The sequence below is a fragment of the Thalassophryne amazonica genome, chromosome 17 (genome assembly GCF_902500255.1).
Source record: "Thalassophryne amazonica chromosome 17, fThaAma1.1, whole genome shotgun sequence".
Taxonomy (NCBI): domain Eukaryota; kingdom Metazoa; phylum Chordata; class Actinopteri; order Batrachoidiformes; family Batrachoididae; genus Thalassophryne; species Thalassophryne amazonica.
The window spans coordinates 16,502,794-16,528,340 of NC_047119.1; the positions used below are offsets into that span (position 1 = coordinate 16,502,794).

General features: G+C 41.8%; 1 protein-coding gene across 2 annotated transcripts in view; it reads right to left on the reverse strand.

Annotated features, from left to right (window-relative positions):
• Positions 1 to 3,894: 3,894 nt before the first annotated feature.
• The window catches only part of camsap1a (calmodulin regulated spectrin-associated protein 1a), a 42,052-nt gene continuing 20,399 nt past the window's right edge, over positions 3,895 to 25,547 (reverse strand). Inside the window, exons 3-19 of one of the 2 annotated variants that reach the window (XM_034191902.1) lie at positions 20,831 to 21,093; positions 19,613 to 19,774; positions 19,450 to 19,530; positions 16,600 to 16,632; positions 14,796 to 14,937; positions 14,388 to 14,527; positions 14,183 to 14,279; positions 13,934 to 14,057; positions 12,136 to 12,218; positions 10,283 to 10,367; positions 7,198 to 9,589; positions 6,973 to 7,109; positions 6,681 to 6,889; positions 6,339 to 6,426; positions 6,145 to 6,266; positions 5,935 to 6,053; positions 3,895 to 4,280 (exon numbers count right to left, since the gene is read on the reverse strand). In XM_034191902.1, the coding sequence (XP_034047793.1) occupies positions 3,990 to 4,280; positions 5,935 to 6,053; positions 6,145 to 6,266; positions 6,339 to 6,426; positions 6,681 to 6,889; positions 6,973 to 7,109; positions 7,198 to 9,589; positions 10,283 to 10,367; positions 12,136 to 12,218; positions 13,934 to 14,057; positions 14,183 to 14,279; positions 14,388 to 14,527; positions 14,796 to 14,937; positions 16,600 to 16,632; positions 19,450 to 19,530; positions 19,613 to 19,774; positions 20,831 to 21,093 (4,568 nt within the window). In that variant the 3' untranslated portion in view covers positions 3,895 to 3,989. The remainder of the gene's footprint in view (positions 4,281 to 5,934; positions 6,054 to 6,144; positions 6,267 to 6,338; positions 6,427 to 6,680; positions 6,890 to 6,972; positions 7,110 to 7,197; positions 9,590 to 10,282; positions 10,368 to 12,135; positions 12,219 to 13,933; positions 14,058 to 14,182; positions 14,280 to 14,387; positions 14,528 to 14,795; positions 14,938 to 16,599; positions 16,633 to 19,449; positions 19,531 to 19,612; positions 19,775 to 20,830; positions 21,094 to 25,547) is intronic. The other variant, XM_034191903.1, reaches the window with a different exon arrangement.

Consider the following 25,547-nt stretch of genomic DNA (forward strand, 5'->3'; position numbering starts at 1 on the left):
TTACTGCACTGAAATGTGCATTTGCTTTAAATTTAGTACTGGACGTTAGATATTCAGCACATAAAAAAATAAATAAATAAATAAATAAATTTAGCTTGCAACAAGTAACAAATTTATGTTGGACTAATTGTGATGTGTCACAAGGTCTTAACCTGATTAAAAAATATGTAGTTATTAATTAATAATTAACAATGTAAAGAGTAAAATTTGGATTCTTTGCTCTAAGGCATTCTGAAGTCAACCTGACTTTGATAAATCCAAACTAATACATCAGACATATTACTAGACCCCTTTTTGTGAAACACCTTTGGCTTGATTTTCTATTTTTATTCACAAATAAATTTACGAGCCATCAATACCTTTGAACCTTTTCACATCAAAGCACCCGTGATGCACACAGACAAATGCTCTCCATGTGACACAAGGCAAAATATCACCACAGGTGTTTTGGCATCGAAATGTCAAAAGTTCAGAAGGCTAAATGTTTTGTTTTGTTTTTTACACTTTCATATTTAAAATTACACATAAAACCATGGAATGGGCATTTTGCTAAAAGAGGCTTTGTGTCACATGGAGCACATTTGTCTGTATCACAGTTGTTTTGATGTGAAAGGTTCAAAGGTATTGATCTTAAAATGATTTATTTTTATTTGGAAAATCAGGTGTTTAATCAGGTGTTTCACAAAAATGGGTTAACATATCTGTAATGTACTAGACTAGAGCAATATTGTACCTGCATAAATGGTATATGCCCACCAGGTGGAGATATTGCTCAATTTCAAGAACATTTTGCTGTGGGACATGAGAATAACCAACTTGTTGCATATATTAGTGGATGGGTTTGGATTTTTCAAAGTCAGTTTGGCCTCAATGAGCATGAAAGCAAAGACGCCATGTGAATTCTATTGTTTAAAATCATGATAAATTATAGTTAATAATTAATAAATCAGTACACATTTTTAAACAATTTAAGACCTTGTGACTCATGAGCTGTGGTTGTATGAATACATTACAACTGATCTGGCATAAAATCATCACTCATTGCAAGTTCAATTATTTTATTTTTTTTTTTTTGATATGATGAATGTTCAACGTCCAATATCAAACCAACATCATGGTGGTAGCGCATTCCAGTGTGATAAACTACTGAGGATTTCTGGTAATAAATACTTTATCCCACCTCCCAATATAAAGTCATATAAAACCTACCCCACCCGCATAGTTTATGCAATAAAGGATTTGTCAATCAATCAATCAATCAATCAATCGATCGATCATGCTGCCCACACATAAGGTTTTCATGGAGGCAGAAAGAAATAACTTGCAGATTAGCACCCTGACCATGATTCACGTTCATTAATAAGGTGAAAAAACAAATGCGTTATTAACCCAAATGTTGCTGAATGACTTGAAGACTGTATTATCCAAGTAATAATAATAATAATAATGACATTAACTTAATTAAATCTGGTTGGTGCTCCAGAATTCTTTGTGCTTTCAACACATGCAGCCTTGCAGAGACACCTCGGCACCACAGAAACAACAGATGGCAACAGAATTTGCGTTGTTCCACTATTTGTCAAGGTCATTTGTAGTATTATTGCATACAGATTGCATGCAATTTCCAACTTATCCACACTCACTTGCACAGCCACCGCAGGTGACTCGCTGTCAGACTCCGTCTTACAGTGTTTTAACACCGTGTGACTGCGGGTGGAACAGATCTGGTCGCTATCTTTGAGGAGTATTTCAAGGGTTCCTGGATGCAACAGCCACACCAGTTTTGCTGGTGTGGCTAGGCCTGAACATACAAACCAAGTTTTCACACAACGCATCCCCACGCAGCAGAATGTATGAGGTCTATTAGAAAAGTATCCGACCTTATTATTTTTTCAAAAAAACATATGGATTTGAATCACGTGTGATTGCATCAGACAAGCTTGAACCCTCGTGCGCTTTTTTTCCATCGAGTGATTATCTGAGAAATTGTGGATGTGCCTGGACATGCCAGAACATGTCCCGTGAGGCTTCATCACGGCGTTGCTGTGTGCCATGCGGCACCGCCGCAACACGCAAAGCCTATGCTCCTCTTTCCATGACAAAAACTCCTGTAACAGTGGAATGTGCCGTTCATTTCCAAACTGGACGCTGTGTTTTATCCGGGACATCGTCTGACTAGCACAGGAATTGTGAAAAGATGTGGACATCAGCACTTTTTCGGCACATTGAGACAGACGTGCGGAGGAATTCCGTGCGGAGGAATTCCGTGCATCGCGGCGGTGCCGCATGGCGTAAAGCAACGCCGTGATGAAGCCTCACGGGACATGTTCTGGCATGTCCAGGCACATCCACAATTTCTCGGATAATCACTCGATGGAAAAACCACCGACAGCTGTCTGAACACCATCCCAAAGCTGTCCTGTGAGACCAAAATGGAGGTGTTCCTTTGTCTTGCTCCATCAGCAAATCGGTCGTGACGCGCGACGCCTCCGCTCGGCTTTCCATGACAAAATCTCTTGGTAAAAGTGAAATCTGCCGGAAAATGGTTGATGTCCAGCATTTGTGATAACCAGAGAAAGTGCACACGAGGGTCCGGCTCCACAGAGCCATCCGTTTAGAAATGATCCTGTGGTTTGTGGCTCTCGATGGCGGCACGGAGCGCGGCGCGCCAAGCGTCCTTAAAGCCGTCCTTAAAGCTGTAGAAACAGTCCTTATTCTCTGTGAAGCCCGTAAAATTTTCACCGAAAGCCAGATAAATTTTTCGAATGGTTTCCAGCTGCCAGTCTCTAACAGTTTCTGAAAAAATTCTGATGGAAAAAAAGCCCAAATCATTCCGCCATTTCCTGACAATGAAAATCCGCCGAGGGGGCTGGACCACTCCTCACTCAAAGCCTGCTCACAGGTGAATGACGCAACCGACAGGCGTGGAAAAACTCACGCATGTGCACGAGGGTTCAAGCTTGTCTGACGCAATCACACGTGATTCAAATCCATATGGTTTTTGAAAAAAAATAATAAGGTCGGATACTTTTCTAATAGACCTCGTATGCGCTCACAAAAACATTTTTGGTTTTAAAAAAAAGCTTCCAATAAGTTTGATCTTCTAACTTCAAAATCAATAGGATTTGTTGCTAACCTGGCCCAAATGTACCTTGAAACCTATTCTGGCAAAAGTGGTGAAAGCAAGGGATGTACAGGCAAACAGGCGGTAAATGTAGCAACATTTACTGCCCTGTTGTCTTTACAGTCATAAGAGTAAAACTGTTCAACAGTGTTATTGTCTACTATTCTGTCAAACAGCAGAAATTTTTAAAGCAAAATCAAAAGCATAAACACATTCAGAGCATGTAGTGCAAACAACTCTTCTGTTTGCTCGTACTCGCACACTTCTGGAGATGCATTAGTCGCCGCCTTTATCCCATACTTTAGAATTTTCTCCAGAAAAGCAGTACAGTATTGATCGATAGTTGTTACTGGTGAATAAATAGTAAATATCACAGCTAGAAGAGGGTTTTCTTTTTTGCCAAGTTGAAAGCAAACCATCTTATAATCAATACCAAATCAATGTCCTTCGCTGTGTGACCAGAGTTGCGCTGGATATTGGTAGTATTTTTATGATTATACAGTAAGTAGATTGTGTAGTGCAGCGTTGATCTTGCATTCTGTCATGTGCTAACTGCTACATAAGAATCAACTAATAAACTGCCTTTTTTAGTGGCTAATGACGTAGGAAGTACCAATAATTTAAAACAAAAATGTCATGCAGAACTAAATGTTTAAAAAAAAGGAACAGTGCAATCGGTTGGCAGGTGTCTTGTTTTCTCTTTTAGGATACCAACATAGAATAATGTTATAACTGCTCATTTGCAGCGGTAGGCTAACTCCCCTTTTTAGTCACTTGATCACCTCAGGGTGCTCATCCGTATTGGGTCCGGCCCAACACTAACAGACCAGCAACTGAGTTTTTTTTCCCAAAATGTGTCGTTTTCCTACTTCCTCCGCGAGCTGCCTAGCCTCTTGACCTGCCAAAGGTGATTGTGGATGGTCAAGGCGTCAACACTGACAGACACAGTCTTGGCTGGGATGATGGTGAACTGCTTGCGGTCCGAGTTGTATTTATAAAGTTTGTCGATCATCTTCCCACTGACAGTCCGTGGTCCTGTTCCCGTAAACTTTATGATCTCCTCAGTTTCTGGCGAGAACAAGTAAATGGCACGGAACTGGCAGCCGCCATCTCGGAAGAGGATAATCAGGTGATTGGACTCACACTTTTCTACCTCCTGCAAAACAGTTAAACACTGACAAATATATCGCATACAAGCAACATAAAGTTCACAAGACCAATGACACATTCAGACCCACGAGCCTGCTTGTGTTAACCCTATTTCATCTGTCAAAGTAGCTTGATTAGTACTAGTACATGTCTCCAGTGGTGCTGCACCTAGCTGACCTCAGTTCTGATTGGCAACTACCTAGGCAGAACAGGGATCAATCCATATCTAATAAAAGTACCCATCTATCTGCTGGAAACAGGTTATTTGTGGATGCCCCCTTGGTTGGGTCCAGTCATCATTAATGAAGCACCTGTGTGCTGGATCATCATCAAGAAAATGCAGCATGTAATGGTCGTGTCACAGCTGACATTACTGCGTAATTATAAATAATGTGTATTCTGGATCATGAGTGGTAGCCAACGAGTCTTCAAAGAGACCTGGTTCTAAATACATCCAGTCAACGTCTTCGTTTGCTAGTTAGCATCCTGAAGCACCTGGGCCCGGTTTCATAAAGCAGTCTAATCTTGTTTATTCAACTAAAGTCATTTAATCGACTAATTTTCTGACGTTAGTCGTTGCACAAAGGACTTAGTTGGTTAAAATTTCACGTTACCTGACTTAAGTTTTTATCCTGGTACAGAGGAGGCTAATCTTATATCTAGCTGACAAAACTTCAGTGTCTTACCTCAAAAAAGATGGCTATCATGTACCACCACTTGATGGAGAAGGAAGGAAGGAGAGCCTTGTGGCGGGATCGGGTGTTCCGAGACCAGAATAATCTATTGGAGATGTTTACAGATGCTGAGGCCGGGAGCACTTCTCCTCTGCTGCGGAGGACGACCATGTTTGTAGGAGACAGACCAACTTGGAAGTAAACAAAACCGTTGCGCACTGGAGGCGTTTCTTGGCAACGGTACTCGCTAGGCCGCTATGACCATGAAAATCGTTGACTAATGCAAAAACAAATAATCTACAAGTTTAGCTGTCATTGTGAAATGGAGACCGATAATGTTGGGCGATTAACCTTAGTTGGGCTAAGTAAGCTTAGTAGACTAAAAGATTAGACTGCTTTATGAAACCGGGCCCAGGACTCTAAAGTCTTGGACCGTCATTGTCTTCCAAATATGTCAACATGGTATGGTTATGGCAGATCTGGGATGCTGGTGCCATGCGTCAGCATGTCCACCACAACATGAAACATCCTTGGATACCAGCCACCCAAGCACACAACCGGTCCATCCCCACCTCTTAAAAGTCAAAAAAATATCTGCTACAGCCAGATTATGGCCAGAGAAATGTCCCATATGGCCTTCATATAATTGACATTCCCTCACATCATAAGTGATACTCCTCATCTGAGTCTGCCTAAGTTGTTCATTTGACACAACGTCACTCCAGCGGTACCAAAGGATACTCCGGTGAGACGTAGTATCAAAGACATCCAGTCATCACCTTAAGTAACTGGTTAGCATCCAAGTCTCACAGTGATACACTAAGACAGGAAACACCAAGACCCTAAAGACTTGGACTGAGCCAATACAGATGAAGTCTTGTCCAAAGACAAAAACAGGAAACACGACTGGGAATCAAACCCAGTTCTACATATTGGGAGCACAACTTTTGATTATGGAGCAACAAAATTTCAAGTGATCTAACTTACCTCCAGGATGACATTCTTCTGGGGCTCATTAACCTTTCCAGCCAGGCAGCAATGAGCGATGGCATTGATGATGATCGGCTTGTTGGACTTGGAGCTTGGCTCTTTAAAGAGTTTAGGACCTTTTCCAAAAATATAGATAAAACACATCAACATGAGTACTGCACAAAAGTTTTGTAAGCATGCATAGCATCCTTCTGTATTCCTGCTCACCAGTGTACTCAGCTGACATGATGGAAGAAGCTATGGAGCCATTCTCGCAGTCTTTCTCCATGTTCCTACAAGAGCCTCTGCTCAGGATTGGCAACAACTCCACAGAGCACAATGATCCAGCCCTGAAGAGGACCTAATTATGAGAGCATTGTCCCTCCCCTACACTTATACAAATCACATTCTGTAATTCTCACCTTTGTGTCTCTGCCCCTGCAGACATTACGCTATCTGCCTCAGTGGCCAAGGAGAGAGTGGATCCTCGGTGACTGTCACTTGGTTCAGCTGTATGTCATATCAACAGCAGTATTTTACCAAATTAAACTGTACTGTTCCAAGCCCATCACAAAACTGAGCCTTCTAGGTGTGGCAACAGCAGTAAAATGTTACATTAAAGACAAAGGGATCATCCAGTGCCAGCTACAAACAGCTACTCTTGTTCTATGACATTAAGATTCAAGAAATCCTACAAGAAATTCATACAAATAAACAAATAAATGCACAAAACCATGCTGTTAAGGTGCTAAAGGTTCTCTCACGTGTGGTGGTTCCTTTAGAGAGACTGTTGAACCCCTCGCGGTGCAATGACTTGGGTCTACCCCTGCGTGATTTAGTCCTTGGACGAGGATTGACAAGACCCTGCTCTTCAATCAGTGCCTGCTGCTTCCTGCGAAGGTACTCCTGCTTAATCAGCTCTCTGCGTGCCTTCTCTTCCTCTTTACGTACTCGCTCCTCTTCTGCCTTACGCCTTAAGGAAAGACGCCATGGGTTCGAGTAGAATTCCAGGTATGGACTTCGAATTACTCTGGGAGTGTGTGCATGAACACGTACCTTGCCTCGTCACGTTTTAGCTCACTCTCGGCTTCTTGCTGCTGTTTGCGCAGTCTTGCTTCTTCAGCTTTGCGCTGCTGTTTGCGGAGAAAGGCAGTGCGGCGTTTCGCCATTTCATCTTCTGCCTTCTCATCATCCTGACACACAGACACATAGTGATTAGCCACATAGCTAGGCAACATCACATGTTCTACAAACAAGTGATGACGAGCATGCCAATTTTACCTTGAAGAAGAAGCCCAACGCATTCTTTTGCTCCCTGTCTTCAGAGCAGTCCGGAACATGTGCGCTGCCATCCTCCAGTGGCTCCTTGAGTTCTGATATGTCAACCTCAATCAGTTGACTTTTGGCTGTGGTACTCTCAATCCCACACACAGCCTCTTTTCCTGATTCAACAGGTTCATCCTCTTCTACACTCTCTGAGCTAGACACAACAGTACTGAAGATGACTGGTGGATCCTGTGACTGGAGTTCCTCAGAGATATTTCCCTCTCTGTTGGATAGTTGGTTGTGATTATCATGGACCCTGAAGGTGGTTTTTCTGACAATACTTCTTTCTAACTTGGAACTCTCAACAACTCCTCCACTCACCTGGTCTCCACAAGAGCTTTCATTAAAAGAAGGTGCACATTTTTGGGGTTGGGAGTTGGACTTGATGGATGCCTTCTCCTTGATCTGTTTTAACTCTGAGGTTTTGCTGCCGGACTTGCGTTGACTTGAGCTCAGCCTGGGAGGGCAGCGAGCAGGCCCAGAATGGCTCCTGCCAATATCGACAAATTGAACGACAGAAAAAGATTTGGAGTCTGAGGTAGAGACTTTTGTTTGTGCTGTGTTGGCTGTTGGGCTTGAGTCTAATTCTTGAGATCCTGGAGAAGAGACTGCACTTTGATTCATCAGCAGTTTTTGCTGGAAGGAAAGCTGCATCATTTGCTGTTGAATACAACTAAGAGCATCATTGAGTAGCTCTATAGATCGGGAACACTCATTCAAGTCAGGCTCAGTACCACTGTCCTTAACCAATGGACTGGCGTTGATTGCATTGTCTCTGTGCAGTGGTCCTCCCCTTGTTTTAACAGACTTTGCCTGACCCTTCAAAGCCTCAAGACAGGAGTCGTCTTTGCAGGGCAGGAACTTCACTTTACCCCTATCTGTATCAGTTAGTTCTGAGATTTCCTGAGGGTGTTTCAAGGGCTGGGGAAGTGTGTCACTCTTCCCACCCCCCTTCTTCACTATGTTGAAGAATGCAGCTTTCCCTAGTTTCAGTCGCTGCCGTGCTGATAGGGCTTCCATCTTTTTCTTCTGATATTCAATAGCACGTCTTTGTTCTTCTAGTTGCATGTGAAGTTGCAGCAACTCTGAAGGCACTACTGGGGAACAAGACGTAGCACTCCTTCCCAACTCTGAACCAGGTTCCTTCCCTAGACCACTGGAACTAGCATCACTCTTCAGTTGCCAGGGAGGGCACGGTGTGTTGTCAGAACCATCGGGGGTAGTCTTCTGGGAACTACTGGTACTTGAAAACCCGTCACGGAGGTAAATTTTGTGCAGCTTGCGCTCTGCAAAGCTCGTCATCCTCATACTAGTGCTGCCTGAAGTGCTGCAGGTGCTCACCCAGGACGCGGTACTGAGGCATGGGCTGGAACACCCACTAAAATTTTCCTTATCACCTCGCTCACTCACCTTCATGTCTTCTCTCAATTTGGCTGACTCGCCCTCTCCAAATACAGATGCATCTCCGTCCTCGAAGCACTTTAGCTTTTGTCTCACCACCAACTCTTTGGCCAGCTGCATCTGATCCTCCTCCTCATCTTCTACAAGGTCTGCAATGTCAGAGTCAGATTCATACCCAACCTCCAACCCAGTGGAGAAAGGACTGTCACGGTCCTCTTCAGGGAGAACTACCTGGTTTGGAGTCTCTGGGTCTCCTGACAAATGAAGAAAAAAACCATGGGACTGCTGTGAACTGTCTACAGATCCTTCTCTGGGTAGCTGGAGAGGGCCACTGACTGATTCCCCGTGGATAAAAGTACTTTTGAGATTGTTTGATTCCGTCACAGGGATTTTCCAATGTGAAGTACTTGGAAGAGTGCTTGTTTTTCTTGCTGTTTTTGTTGCTCTTGCAGCACTCTCTCCACTCTCCGCTTCCTTGCTCAGGTTGATGCTCTTCTCTTTGGCAGATTTTACAACTGCAGGCATCAAGGGTTCTAGATAGTAGCTCTCTCCTTGCTGGTCTGATATGAAGAGACTGGTGCGAAGGCAAGGAGAGTAGCGGGTTTTAGAAACATTTGCAGTGGAAACATTTTGTATTTCCAATTCATCCTGCTCCATGTTGCTTTCAACCTGATGTTGAGAAAACTCATAAGGATGAATAACAGCAACCAGCTCTTCCTCCTCTACAATCTCTTCCTCATCCTCTATGCGAATGTGACCTAAAAGGCTCTGACCACTCAGGCTATAAGGAGGTATTTGGGGACCTGACCTCAGCATGTGTTTGGGGGTAATGCTCATAACGTTGGAGGCCAAGCTGTCTTTGTTGACGAAGCAAGCAAGGCCGGTGCTGTCCCCACCACCCTCCACAGGAAATTGCAGGGCAAAGGGCACAGGTTGGGGTAAAGGTCTGGATAAAGGATGGTTGCAATGGGAAGAATTAGAATGAAGTCAGCCAACTGTCATAAAACACTGAACAAGTACCATATTTTCTGGAGTTTAAGTTGCACTGGAGAAGCTCCCCTTTATAAATACTTATTATTCATTCATTTTATTCATTTATCCGCGTATTCTAATAAAAGGTCACGAGTGAGCTGGAGCCTATGCCAGTGGTCACTGCGTGAGAGTCGGAGTATACCTTCGGCAGGTCGCCAGTGTCACAGGGCCACATATAGACAGACAAACACACTCACACTAATGACCCATTTAAAGTGTCCAATTTGCCTAACATGTATGTCACTGGAAGTGGGAGGAAGCCGGTGCATCTGGAGGGAACCCACATGATCACAAAAGGGAACATGCAAACTTCACACAGAAAGGACCAGATGAGAAGCAATCCCAAGACCTTCTTGCTGTGAGGCACCAATGAAACCACTAATGCACTATGCTGCCCCATTATTATCGCTATTGATGTTGATGTGAAAAAAATAATGAGAACCGCATGATTTTTCAGCGTGTAAGTCCCGTCAAAAGTTCAGGGCCTCCCAAACTATGGTTAAAAAAACTGCGACTTATAATTCAGAAAATACAGTACCTGGTGCTACAAGATACATGTAAATACAGTGAGTGCAATAACTGTAAAGAATGCAATTTAGCCGCTCACCTCAGCCTTCTCTCTGGCCAAGGCAATAATGAGCCCTTAGGTTGCCCATCGGCGTGTGTCAGACAGTCCGCCCTTTTTCTTTGCTCTGAAAACATAATATGCTTCATATTAGAGGAATTACATCTGTAGAATTCAAAACTGGGTTAACAGATGTTATAATGTAACAGGTCGTTCAGGTCAGGTCTTGGAGCATTGCTTCAGGATGACCTGACAGAACTGCCCTCTACACAAACGACTGCACCTCAGAGAACCCGCCTGTTAAACTCCTGAAGTTTGCAGACGACACCATCATTGGACTCATCCAGGATGGTGACGAGGCCGCATACAGACAGGAGGTGGAACAGTTGTTCCTCTGGTGTGGTCAGAATAACCTGAAGCTGAACCCGCTCAAGGCTGTGGAGATGATAGTGGACTTCAAGAGAAAACACCCCATCAATTCTCCCCATCCTCAGCAACACTGTGTCTACTGTGGGCACGTTCCGGTTCCTGGGATCCACCATCTACCGGGATCTGAAGTGGACCTCCCACGTAGACTCCATCAGGAAAAAGGCACAGCAGAGGATGTACTTCCTCAGACAGCTCAGGAAGTTCAACCTGCCCCAGGAACTGGTCATCATCTTCTACACATCCATCATCCAGTCTGTCCTGTGCATCTCCATCTCTGTTTGGTTTCTCTCTGCCTCCAAACATGACAGGCACAGACTTCAGCGAACTGTCAGATCTGTAGAAAAAAAAAATCAGTGGTGCCAGCCTGCCCTCCACCCAGGACTGAAACCGGTGCAGGACCAGGAAGCGAGCTGGTAACATCTCTGCAGAACCCTCACACACACTGTTTAAACTCCTCCCCCCTGGTCGACATTACAGACCTCTGTACATCAAAACAACCAGACACAGGAACAGTTTCTTTCCACAGGCCATCACACTGATGAACAATTTAACCTGCCAAAAACAAAAATCACTAATTCATATACCTCATGTACAACTTCAATCTGTTTGTCTGTTTCTCCTTAGCACATTTTGTACTGCACACTTTATTTGCACATTTTTATTGTGAATTATTTAGTGTTTAGTCTATATTTATATATGGTTGTACAGAGAGAGTACAATTCAAACCGGAGTCAAATTCCTTCTTTTCTTTGAAGATACTTGGTGAGTCAAGGCTGCCCTGATTCTGATACTGTGTTCCCACTGGACACCATTCATCTCTATTTCCTGAATTAACGGCTATTTTACAAGCACTGACTGGTATCATTTTGATTTTAAATCACTGTCTCTCAATTTAAAAAAACAAAACTTTTAAGGAACCGCCCAACACTGAACTTGTCAGGGGGTGTGTTTGATCTGCTTTTATTTCTTGGTTGTAGTCTGTTTTTGTGTGTAGGCTGTCTTCTTTTTTGTTTATCTCCTTGTTGGATGCTTTTCTGTTTGGGTCTCTCTGTCTCTTTTACAGGTGGGCGTGTCTGTCTCTCTCTCTCCCTGGTCACGCCCCCCTTTCCAGTGCTTTCCATGCTCACCTGTGTTCAATTTGCAGCTCGTCGCTGGGGTGCATATATACTGCTCATTCTGCTTTGTTTCTTTGCCAGATTGATGCGCCCTGTGCCTTCTTTCCAGCTCTCGTTCATGTTCCATAGTCCTGCCTGCCTCAAAGTGTTTTCGACCACCTGCCCGTTTGTTCTGACCATGATAAAGCCTGATGTTAATAATTCTGCTGCTGTGTCTTCTCGACTGTCTACCCGTGTACCGACCACTGCTTGTCACTCCACTAAAGTTTGTCAACCAGAGCTGTGTTTGTGAGTCTTGCATTTGTGTCCAAACCAAACCTCCTGTCAGAACTGGTAAAGTAAATGCATTACCTGCTGTCCCATCATTCTCAGGCACCTTCTGTTGTCTCCGTCTTTGAAAAGCATGGCCTGGGCTTGATGAGTTTGACTTGTTACTGTGAGGAAAAGCAATTGGTTTGATTTTATTTAAATGTTTAATTTTAAAAAATTATGCTTTACTGCTACCATTCTATTAAAAATAAATAGCGGGCATGTGTGTGTTGCTCATAAGGCCTAGTTCAAAAATAATGAAGCCTAACTGCTGATTTGCATTGCATTTGTCATGAACAAGCCATTATTTTATTTAGCACCATCCAGATTTATCTGTGACTTGCCTATAGTCTCTTTGACAGGTACTGAAAAGTTCATGGAAAAATTCTGCACGGTTCCTGAGATATGCACGAAATTTACTTCAAAAATAGCACTTTTTTCATCAATTTTGTGTGACATTGATATTTAGTATTATCATTTAAAGTTAAATGTTAAAGAAATAACCTTGTATTTTGTATTTTTGTAGTTTGTGCTTCATACTAACACACAGTAATACATTTTTGTAAAGGTAGAAATGTCATTTCCTAGAAAAAAACATCATGTTTCTAAAGCAAGGTAAAACTGTCACAAGTGTAACGCTGAGAATAAGTCCTTGACTTATTTGTGTCAAAACCTTAGCTATATCTCTTGCTCTGCTTCAATAGAATAATTATATTACTTGTTCAATAATACCAGGAACTAATGGATAGAATTCCTTTGTTTCAAGCTTCTGCAGACTAAAGAAGATACCTCCAACTGTTGTCGCAAGCGTTACGCTCTAGCACATTATAGTATATATGCACTGATAATTTCTAGCAATGCCTGAACCAAGACCTATAGATATATTGAAACTCTGATATATAACCATACCTAAAATGATAACATTTCACAAAAAAAGACCACTTTTAAATTTTGATGGTTATGTCACACTTTGGCATCAATATTTTTGAACTAGGCCATAAAGTTGCACATTCCAACCCAACTAGTTAATGGCACAACTATTTGTAAGAAGGATTTGTAAAAACCCTGCCTCACGGTCTGTGACTGCTGGGATAGGCTCCAGACCCCCCCGTGATCCTTAACTGGAGTAAGCGGGTATATAAAATGGATGGATTTGTAAAAATCTTGTGAGGGCAATAACTTTGTTTTTAACTGCCCAGTGGTCAGAAAACTTGGTATATGTAATAGGTATATTGACCCCAAGAAGCCTATTGTCTTTGTGTTCAAAAGGTCAAGGTACATACTTGAAAAATAAAACTGTGTGGACAATAACTTCCTTTTAACTGCCTGATTCTCACCAAACGTGGTATGTGTGCTTGGCATGGTGACCCCAAGAAGTCTCTTGATTTATGTGTCAAAATGTCAGAATTGCTTAAATCGGGGGTGGGCAACTTGTTCCAGAAAGGGCCAAGAGGGTGCAGGTTTTCTTTGCAGCCACTGATTCCACCAGGTGATTTCAATGATTAATATCACTTTGAGCAGATGGAATTAGTTAATCAGTGAAATCACCTGGTGGAATCAGTGGCTGCAAAGAAAACCTGCCCAACCCTGTGGCTTAAATGTAATGTGTAAAAGCCTTCTGCAGAAAAGCATTACTTGTCAGTGGTAAGCTTATCAACATTTGCCCAGAATGGTGTGGGATAGTGGAGACTATGTGCTTGTTTAAAGTAGCATTTCATAAGCTAAATATTTGGTGACCAGCTACCAAACGAAAAGAATATTAGACTTCAATGTCATACTCTGGTAATGGCTGATCATAAAATATTATGAATTTGCTGTTGTGACTGGAAAATGGTTTTACCTGAGATCTGGGATTGTGGGTGTAGCCAAGACATCAGGAGAGTTTGATGACACCTGGAAACGTTTGGTGTTGCTGGATATGGGAACGTGGGGTTGAGTACTCTTCGCCTGCAGCAGCAATCTCACTAAAATGTAATATCAGTCATTAAAACTAATCTTGTAAACACAGCACACTGTTGCTTTATGGAATTAAAGAAAAAACATTTGCACTACATTAATCGGCCAAAATACATCACAATGCTTTTTATACCATCTCTAACTTCCTGAAGGTGTCTGGGTTGAACAAAGTCTGGCTTCACGACCTCAAACCACCAAAAGAGCTCTGCGATAAACAGCATCACATTAATCTGTAAGACATAATAAAGCAGACTGGCCTCAACAACAGTATGTTGACAGTGAACACTGCAGTCAGGTTTTTTTGGTATTCTGTGAGTGTGAAGTGTTTTTAGGCTTACCTTCAGTACTGGTGGAGAATACAACATGTCCTCTGGCTTGAGGTAGAAGCATTTGTTCAGGTAATCATTAGAAAACTCCCTCAGAAGGCGGATGTTATAAAGACTATCTGCTATTGATGGAACCTCCTTCAGATAGATATCTACATGGGACAACAGTGAGCAGTGGAGTTTCATTGCTTGTTAGCAGCATTACTCAAAAGCTAATGAACTGATCAATATATGTATATGCCATAGAGGTTGAGTATTTGAGTTTAAACTACAATAGAAGGCACTGAGTTTTAGAACACATTTATGAATTGATGCCAGGAAATGTTAACATGATTTGCAAGAGAGCAGAAGATCTGAGAAGTGTGAGCTTGGAAGAGATAAAAAGTACGCACTCTGATGAGTAATTCAGTGTTATTATACCTTCTAGTCTGATGAGTTCTGGACAGTAGAAGTGGATCACAGCCAGAAGAGCCATGCCGTCAGACACGTCCTTCAACAGGTCTTCCAGCAGAGGGAAACACTGAAGCTTACAACCTGACAGGTGATCTCTGCGGTAACGTACCTACACAGCAACACAGATTGCCAGTTGAAATAGTGTTGTAGCTTTATCTAAACAGATTACTGTTTCATTTTTACATCTAACTTTTGGGTTGGGGAGGTGATGGTCTAGTGGTTAACCAGTGGGCTTGAGACTAGAGGATCCTTGGTTCAAACCCCTGTCTGGTCAGAAAATCACTATGGGCCCTTGGGCAAGGTCCTTAATCCCCAAGTTGCTCCTGGTGTGTAGTGCCGCCATGCATGGCTGTACCCTGACATTGGTGTGTGTGTGAATGTGAGACATGAATGTAAAGTGCTTGAGCTTCTGATATAGATGGAAAAGTGCTATACATGCGCTTCCATTTTATATCACACAAACACAGTTCCATTTTTCTGAACTATTTTTAAAGGAGAAACTCAGGTTATATATAAGCTGTCAGTATCTGCAGTATCTGAAATTAGCATCAAATTCCGCTTGGTATCTACAGTATTTATTGGATCGTGGCCTTTACTTCCCCAGCCAAGGCCAATACCCATTTATAGCCTGGTAGACTGGAAAAATGGAGATGAAGTGTCTTGTTCAAGGACCTAGACAGGTCGCGTCACTGTGGCAATTAAACCCAGGACACATATTGGTAGACCAAGGCCTTATCATGCTGATCTACCTGCTCTATCACAAATAAGACTCAAAAGACAGGCTCAATTCAAAACATTAAGATGGATTTTGGTGACTGACAAATGTGGTAACAGACAGAGAAGAGGACAACCATTAAGGGAAAGGATAGAACACAAACAAGGGTTAATGACAAGCACATTACCACACAAGAGAACTCCACAGGCTCCAATAAGCAATGGGCCAGTGCATGCAATATATCAGGCTGGTGAGGATTGAAAGAAATGATTCGAAGAGGCTAATGGCAAATTAAGATAAGCCATCAATCAATCAATCAACATTTATTTATAAAGCGCTTTACAGCACCGACTGGTGTCCAAAGTGCTTAACATTAAAAACACAAATTTACAAAAATAAAACACATATAAAATAAAATTTTAAAACAACACATAAAAAAGAACATAAAAATAACAGAACATGTCACCTCCCCACTAAGTGTTAAAAGCCAGTTTAAATAAATAAGTCTTTAACTTAGATTTAAAAAGTGCTAGGTCAGGAATAGTACGTAACTCAAGAGGTAGCTCATTCCACAGTCTGGGACCAGCTACCGCGAAAGCATGATCACCCCAGCGTTTATATCTTGACCTTGGAACATCTAAGTAAAGCTGGACAGACGCCCTTAATGTCCTACTGTAGGTCCGCAAAGTTAAAATTTCAGACAAGTAGGGAGGTGCAAGGCCGTAAATAGCTTTAAAAACAAACATTAACCGCCATGACCGGACAAGTGGGCTTCAGCCATTAGAAAATTTGGCTCTAGAGATGCAGCAACACTATGCTGCAGAACAAAAGATAATAACACAGAAAAATGTTTTGGTGATGTAGTAAGGGCAGGTTTTGAGTGAAGGGATGGATGAGAAAGCAAACCCTCGCGTAAAAAAAAGAAAGGCTTGCATCCAGCTTTCATGCAAAGTGAAAGCAAATGGCAGGAAGCAAAGAAAAAGCTTTGGGAGATCTGCACGGTGCTGAAAACTCTATGCGGCATACATCAGAACCTTCTGTAGTAGGTCCACTTACAGGGACAAGCTTCCAGTACCATTTGGAGGGAGACTAATATCCGAGAGGCAGGAAGGGAAGGAATGTTTGGGGAGACACAAAATGGAAGACAAGTAAGCTATCAGACACAGTGACAACCAATCAGATTATCCCCTGTGTCAACGCAAACACCTGATCTGAGAAAACTCAAGCATTTATATCAATAACCATAATATACATTTGGAATAGCTTCTGTGTACGTGTATAAGTGCATAACAATAAGTACAATAATATACAAATAATGAATATAACATTCAACAAGGCAGAGCGGAATTGAATGAAACATTCCATCTTTTAATGAATGAAAATATTCCTTCCATTGCATGAATGGAAAACATTCATTATTTGTTTTATATGACACCTAAATAGATCATTTGAAATTTGACTTACAGGAAGCCGATAGCAGGGGCAGAGTAGGCTATATGTGTGGTATATGTGGAAACACACCTCTGCTTCCCTGAATTTGGTGAAACAGCTTCTACAGCCGCTAAAGATACCCCCGCGGATACTGTGGCTCGTGGATTTAGCTTTCTCACATCACGGGAGCAGTTTATTCAAAAAGTAAATAAAGCTGTGCAATAGAGCGAAATGAATGGGAGAAAAATGCACGGTAAACAGTACAAAAGTGCACAGTAGTGATGTCAATGAGACAAATCACAAATGTCATGACATAGAATCCACCAGTCAAATCACAAGGATCTAGTTAGATGTCCTATAGTGGGTAATAATGACAATCTTCACAAATAACACTGTAACTAAAAAATAGGACATGTAACAGTATTTGTGTATCACAATATTTATGATTTGATATTAGCGAGTGTTTGGACTAACTATGTATACTAAATTACTCATAGCACCCACAGACACACACAAATTTCCATTTATCACTGCAAACTGAAAGATACTGTGCATCCGGAAAGTATTCTCAGCGCTTCGCTTTTTCAACATTTTGTCATGTTACAGCCTTATCTCAAAATGGATGAAATTCATTTTTTCCACACAATACCCCATAATGACAATGTGACAAAGGTTATTTTAGATTTTTGCAAATTTATTAAAACAAAAAACTAAGAAATCACATGTACGTAAGTATTCACAGCCTTTGCCTTGAAGCTCAAAATTGAGCTCAGGTGCATCCTGTTTCCACTGATCATCCTTGAAATGTTTCTACAGCTTAGAGTTCACCTGGGGTAAATTCAGTTGATTGGACATGATTTGGAAAGGCACACACCTGTCTACATATAAGGTCCCACAGTTGACAGTGTATGTCAGAGCACAAACCAAGTATGAATTCAAAGGAATTGTATGTAGACCTCTGAGACAGGATTATCTTGAGACATAAATCTATGGAAAGGTACAGAAACATTTCTGCTGGTTTGAAAGTCCCAATGAGCACAGTGTTCTCCATCATCTGTAAATAAAACAAGTTCAGATCCACCAGGACTCTTCCTATAGCTGGCCGCCCATCTAAAATAACAGATCGGTGGTGAAGGGCCTTAGTCAGAGAGGTGATCAAGAACCCGTTGGTCGCTCTGTCAGAGCTCCACCATTCTTCTGTGGAGAGAGGAGAATCTTACAGAAGGACAACCTTCTCTGCAGTAATCCACCAATCAGGCCTGTATGGTAGAGTGGCCAGACAGAAGCCACTCCTTAGTAAAAGGCACATGGCAGCCCACCTGGAGCTTGACAAAAGGCACCTGAAGAACTCTCAGACCATAAGAAACAAAATTCTCCGGTCTGAGACAAAGATTGAACTCTGATGTGAATGCCAGGTGTCATGTTTGGAGGAAACCAGGCACCATCCCTACAGTGAAGCATGATGGTGGCAGCATCATGCTGTGGGGATGTTTTTCAGCGGCAGGAACTGGGAGACGAGTCAGGATTGAGGGAAAGGTGAATGCAGCAAGGTATTCATCCTGGATGAAAACCTGCTCCAGAGCGCTCCTGACCTCAGACTGGAGTGTCGGTTCATCTTTCAGCTGGGCAATGACCCTAAGCACACAGACAAGATATCAAAGGAGTGGCTTCAGGACAACTCTGTGAATGTCCTTGAGTGGAACAGCCACAGTCCATAATCTGACTGAACATCTCTGGAGAGATCTGAAAATGGCTGAGCGCCGACGCGTCCCATCCAACCTGATGGAGCTTGAGAGGTGATGCAAATAGGAATCTGCAAAACTGCCCAAAGATTGGTGCTCCAAGCTTGTGGCATCATATTCAAGAAGACTTGAGACTGTAATGGCTGCCAAAGGTGCATCAACAAAGTTACTGAACAAAGGGTGTGAATACATGTGATTTTTTTATGTTGTCATTATAGGGTGTTGTGAGCAGAATTTTGAGGGGAAAAAAGAAATTCATTCTATTTTAGAATAAGGCTGTAACATAAAAACATGTGGAAAACTGTAGTGATGTGAATCACTGCATCCAACTGTGATTCTTTATAACTGTGATTCTTTATTATCACTTCAATGTAGCAATTGTGCTGACCTGTTCTTGAAATATGATGGTCATTCCACCAAGGACAAAACAGAAATTTAGTTTTTCGTTTGTTTGCTTGCTTGCTTTTTTAAAGGAAACTGTTTATTTGCAACAAGCATACATTAAAGTGAATTCACATCCACTGAGACAACAGGCAAAGAGAAAGACAGTACAAAACCTCAAAAAACCCCAACCCATTTAAGAAAAAGGTTCTTTCTTTTTCCCATGTATAAGAGAGACATAGTAACAGATAAGCACCTTGTGAAGTGCCTTGGGGTGACTAATGTTGTGAGTTGGCACTATACAAATAAAGTGAATTGAATTCTGAGCGTGATGACATAAACACACTGTTACCTTTTGGTGACTGGGTGAATCCAGGAAATGCTGCTTCATTTTCAGCTGTTTGTCTGTGATCTCCCTCAGCTTCATGTTCACCTGCAGCCATAAAGATAGTGAAGGACAGCAAAGAAGGATCATTGCGGTAACAGAATAACTCAAACACACTGGCGCTGCTCACCTTGTTGATCCACATGATCATTGCATCCTCCAGGTCAAACGGCAGCTCCTTGGAGGCACTGAAGTTGGAGAAACGCTTGACACTGGAGACCACATTCTCTATGCTGATCATCTCTGCAGTGTAGGCCATCATGAGGGCATCGATGAGGTGGATGTGGGAGTTCTGGATGGATACATCATAGAAATTAAGCAAAAAGAACAGATTATTATCTAAAACTAACAAGAGCAACACAAAGTGTGGTATATGCTCCTGCATGTGTGTTAGGTTGGTGTATAGTTTTATAGTAGAGGTGATAACGAAGTCCGGTGGTGGGCACTGTTCAGCTAATCTGATAACCGCTAATTATCGAAGCTAATGTTTCTGCTAGCAGATTAGCTTTTTAGATAACTTTTAAAATCATCATCAAACCATTTATCATCATAAATTTAGTTACGATAACTTTTTTTTCTTGTAAAGTGAGCAAAGTTTAACGGTCAAAAACGTGTAAACCCTAAAATCAAACCTTTTAATCCCTGTCGTGTGTAGATCAATGTTTTTTGGCAGACTGGCTGTTGCTTGCTGATGACATCATCAGTAAGCGCAAAACGTGATTAGCCGATCGACGCAGGGAGCATTGTGGGTAGTGTAGTTCAGCTTCGCTTTGGACGTTACACTGTTATCGTCCGTTCGACACAAAAACAAGACGGACTAATTTTAACATTATTTTATTTTATTTCTTTGTGGCTGACGGGATAATTTAATCCCCAAGACTCGGTGGGAGAGAAGAGCTCTCACGGCACAGCTGTGTACAGGGACTTTTCTTCACCGTTTAGATGCCGTTTGGATAAGCAGGATGCTTTATGTGGATTATTTCTTCAGATGAATCCCACTGAAACTAACAGGTAAGAATTTATATTTACTACATGTGTCTTTTACTCTGCCAATCAATGCATTAATGGACATATTTCGAATGTTTAAGCCGCAGGGTTGAAAGCGTGTGAAAAAAGCGGCAGCTTTTCGGTTGTAAATGACAGTGTATCTAATACGGAGATAAACTGTGACTTCTAATACTGTGTTTTACTGTTTTACTGCTTTTGAAAGATGATGACAGTGTTTGGGGTTTTATTTTTTATTCATTCATTTTTCGTGCGTTCTTTTTTTGTTTGTGATCCTTGGATTTTGACTGTATGTACGTATGAGCTTTCAGTCCATAAATACACATTTGGTTAAACTACTCACCATCTTGATGGGATTCGACTGAAGGTCCAGATCAGAAACAGGGGTGTTGTCCGTCTCCAGGACATAGATGCCTTTCCTGGACAGTGTCTGTATGATAGACTGATGGCTTTGGAGAGAGGCAGACTGCTTGGCATGCAGGATCAGCTCACACACCCGGCAATAGAGCTCGCCAGACAGCAGCAGGTGGATGATGGGTGGTTTAATGTGTTCTTGCTCATACTGGTCAGTGTAGAAAGGGTCTAGTAGGTCCACAGGGATGTGATCTAAAAGGTAGATTGTCATTATTAGGGGTGTGACAATCCAATTTCCAAAGTGGAATGGTGGCCAAGTGGTTAGTGCACTTGTTTTCAAAACATGATGTTACAGGTTCAAGACCACACATTTGCCATATAACATAGAGTTACATCAGTTAGGGCATCTATCATAAAGCTTTTGTCCAAATCAACATGCAAAGCCATGTCAGAAAAGCCAAAACAACTTAATTTTTTTTTCATTCTGATACTGCCCAAAATTACTGGCTTTCGCATCCTGAATTAAAAAAAAACTAACAAAATCCAATCATCTGAGTGCACATCTGATTCATGCTGCCATGTGCATGTTGTCCTTTAGGGTAGTAGAATATTTGTTTCACAATCTGAGTTATTTTGTTGGATGGCTAGGTCAGCAAAATACATCCAGACAAAGGGAAAACTTTAACGAACTCAGCAGATAGCGAAGGGACCAGTATCGGTATTGTGCCCACTTTAGTTATTACATTAGCTGATGCTTACTTTTCAGGCCATACCCAGTCAGCCAGTTAGAAATATTTGACCTATTTTTGGAAACACATACAGATATATGTATTCACTATGTTACGTAACCGAGTGGCTGCCAGGGCAACTGTCAAGGTATTATTCTGTTTACAAAAAAAACCACTGGAAGAAGAAAGTATTTGGAGAAAGGTCAATGGTAGCACCAGGTGCCAGGCAGTGTCCCTGAACGCTGGTAGGTGGACTAAAGGTTTAAAGCCACTGAGCTCATAGGATTTAAGATGAATGTTCTGGCCCAGCCTGCCTGGTGGTTCCCTGATCATGAACACAGACATGGGTAGCTATTTTTACATGCCGAAGACACACTAATCCAGAGTTAAGGCCTGAAGTTATCATGAAATTTATCTTCTAGTTCTCTCTGGGATTAAACAGGTAGAAACATGGCTGATGGGTTCATTTTGAACTGAACTGTAATGAATCAAAGAACAGAATGTGATCATGGTGTATTTTCAACATTGGCAGTGATCACACACACTCCAGATCTGTTGTTGTTACTTTGCTACACAGTTCCACAGCCTCAGCCACCCCAAGCTGTGCCTGTATCCTCCCCAGTTGCCATGGAGATGCTGATAAAGAGTGTCAGATGGGCGGAGATGGTGGTCTGGAACGCTGTCCTATTCAATTACCAAGACCTGCTCATTAGACTGTGTGCTTGTGGTGGCCGGAATGCCGCTTTAATCTTCACCACTATTACTCCTGCTTAGATGTTTATTACCCACCTGAAAAGCCCACCATGGTGTGTGTCCGTATTGTGAGGAGGAAGGAAAAGAAGAAGGGGTGTTCCTCTTCTTTCAGACACAACCTCATTCTGATCCAAAAAAATACTGTTATTAGAGGTTATACATCTACAAAAGGGGTGCTCAAGTTCGGTCCTCGAGAGCTACCTTCCTGATACTCTTAGTTGTCTCCCTGCTCCAACACACCTGAATCCAATGAAAGACTCGTTATCAGGCTTTTAATGAGCCTTTCATTGGATTCAGGTGTGTTGGAGCAGGGAGACAACTAAGAGTATCAGGAAGGTAGCTCTCGAGGACTGAACTTGAGCATCCCTGATCTACAATCTTTCATTAATGACCTGGCTTTATAAAATGTTAATTATCCAGTGGGAACATTTTATAGAATTATACATGGAATGGTTAGTGAACATGATAGCCGTTTTCATAAGTTTGCATGGAGAGCTACTGAAGACACTGTAGAAGCACTTTTAGGTCCTTATTTGAACTGTGTATTCTCTGATGAACTATCAAGTGTCCTGATCTGAACTATATGTCTTCTGGTTGAACTAACAGGTGTTCAACCCAAAAAGGGCTCTATTAGTCACTCGGCCTGTCAGGTACTTTCCAAGTTGGCAGCAGAGTTGGCTGATATCCCAGCAGTAATGAGCCCACAGGCCAGGTGCGGTGGGCCTCAGGCCAGCTGCACCTGTGGCAGATGGTGTTTTTAAAAAAAAATCAGTTGTAAATCCTTCAAGTTTTAATGGGAGCGTTTGTCACATTGAAATAATGACCTAACACCTGCTTAGGGTTCACTAGAGGACGCTTCCAATAGAAAACCATGTCTTGGGAATAAAATAAATAAATAAGTCGATGGAGGAGCGATGCCCGCAGGTCTCCAATATATAGATGAGTGCAGTTGGCGCATATTCAGTCTCTCTAGAGGGCTCAGTTTGTATAAGCTCTGTTTCGGATGCTTAAATAAACTTAAAAACTCTGTGCATTTTGTCTTGCTTAAGGCTGAATTATTCTAAAGTGTTGTGTCCTTTTCTTGCAAACCACATGCAATCAGTTTTGTGTTATCTAAAGAAGACATCCTGAGACGACCAAAAAGAAGGACCACGACAGAACTTGGCGAGCCAGCCAGGAGGGTCCAGGGGCATTCCGGCAGCCTGGGACGGTCTAGCTCATCCCTCCAGACCGTAAATAACAGTGATCACGACTAAAAGGTAAGCAGAAACCTTTTATAACTTCTGCACGATCTGGAGGAATGAGTCTGGATTTCCGCCCAAGTTGACTAGTGATATTTTTAATTGCCTCTTACCCAAAAGAACCTGGACTAAGAAAATTGACAATAGACCAAAAAAGATAAGATTGAAAATTCTCAGGCCTTGTAAGACAGAATGCCCAGAGAGTGAGTGTGTGTTCCCGGGAAAGAGAGTGTCTGTGTGAGTGAAAGGTCAGGAATATTCATGAACTCTGGTGTGGAAAAGAGTGTATGGAGAACTAACCTGGATGCTTGGGGAATAATTGGTGTTAAAATTCGCTACTAACATGCTGGCTGATAGCATGCGCTGTAGGGGTTAATTTAGGGAAGTATACTGACAAATAGGTACAAGGTAATACAAGTTTATTTAAAGAAAAAAAAGACTGAGGTAGGATAAGTGAGGAAAAAGAGATTAAAAGAGAATAGTGCAGAGAAGCACAAGATAAGCGCCTGAGGGGGCGCAATAGAAATATCGCACATAAGGAGAATACATAAAGTGCAGAGAAGCACAGTTGACAGTAAGTAAAATGAGCTCAATAAAGGATGTCATTTTTTTAAGAAAAGAGAAAAACTATAAAAAATGAAGAGTTAGTGCAGAATACATGAGAATTAATGAAGCAGAAAATAGTGCAGTAAGGCACCAAATACACGCTTGTGGGGCGTGGGAGAAATATAGAAGTGAAGATTAGTGCATACTGAAGAATAAGTAATTAAGTGCACAGTAATATGAGTTTTTTATAAGAAAAGAATTGGAAAAAAGAAAAAAAAAAAGAGGACTTTCAGTGCGAAGGCACATTAAGGTCACGAGGAGCTCAGTAAGTGAGAAGAAAAGTAGACATCATGTATGCTTGGAGAGTGTAGGAAACATATACAAGTGAGAAGAAAGTGCAGGAAAGCACAGTATACGCACGCGAGGCGCGGTAAGGCGTAGAAGTAAATGAAATATTGTACGCTCAGAGAGGAGCTTGTTAAAAATAGTATATTAGTTGCTGGCAGCGCCGGAGAGCTGTCTAACGTGAAGAAGAGATACATACTCAAACAGAACACACTGGTGTTAAGTGATTAAAAAAAGTTGTTTAAAGCCACGGAGTGAAGAGTGGCAGAAGTCTAGATGGAGATATATAGAAATTTGTTTTTAAGAATTTTTGTGTATAAAGCTTTTGAAGATTGTTGTGTGGGAGAGCAGAGAGTAAGCGGGGAGTTGCAGGCAAGCTGTGAGGGCAGGCTGGCTGACATACAAGATTAATGTGAAGAGTGTGAGGAGGAGGAGGAGACGTGTTCATGACAGGCAAAGAGGAAAGTGAGAAACAGAGACAGTGGAGAAAAAAGACAGGAGAAGAGACTGCTATGTAAACAGAGAGAAGGTAGATATTATTTCAAAGAAAGAAAACTAATAAACAAACATAGCAGAAAAAGACAAGAGAAGCGGAAAGTGAGAAATTAGAAGGAAAAAAAGTCAGGAGCAAAGACATTAGGAAGTGTTAGGGTTGTAAGAGGACTAAAGAAATAAAATTGGTTACAAATCAAAAGAGTTAAAGATCAGATTATAGTGAAAAAGCTGACAGACTGATCAATGCTTGGGACAGTCATTGATGGGAGACTTAAGTGATGATGAAATAATACTCCCAGAACATTACTTGACTGACGGAGACATCAAAACCCAGGGAATCAGGACACAGTTTTGGCTGGAAAGGACCTATTATGACAGTGTAGGAGCAGAACATTGGCAGGACGAACAAGAGATCAATCAGAAATTATGGCAAAAGAAAGAACAATTCCCTCTAATTAATTGGGAGCTGCTGATAAGACGTCTGTGGCATCAGGGTTTAACCCGGTGGCTGGAGCTGCTTTGTGCTGATCCTAATAAAGAAATAAGCATACCATTAAATCATTTAATAACACTACCAACCGATCCAGGTGAAGAACTG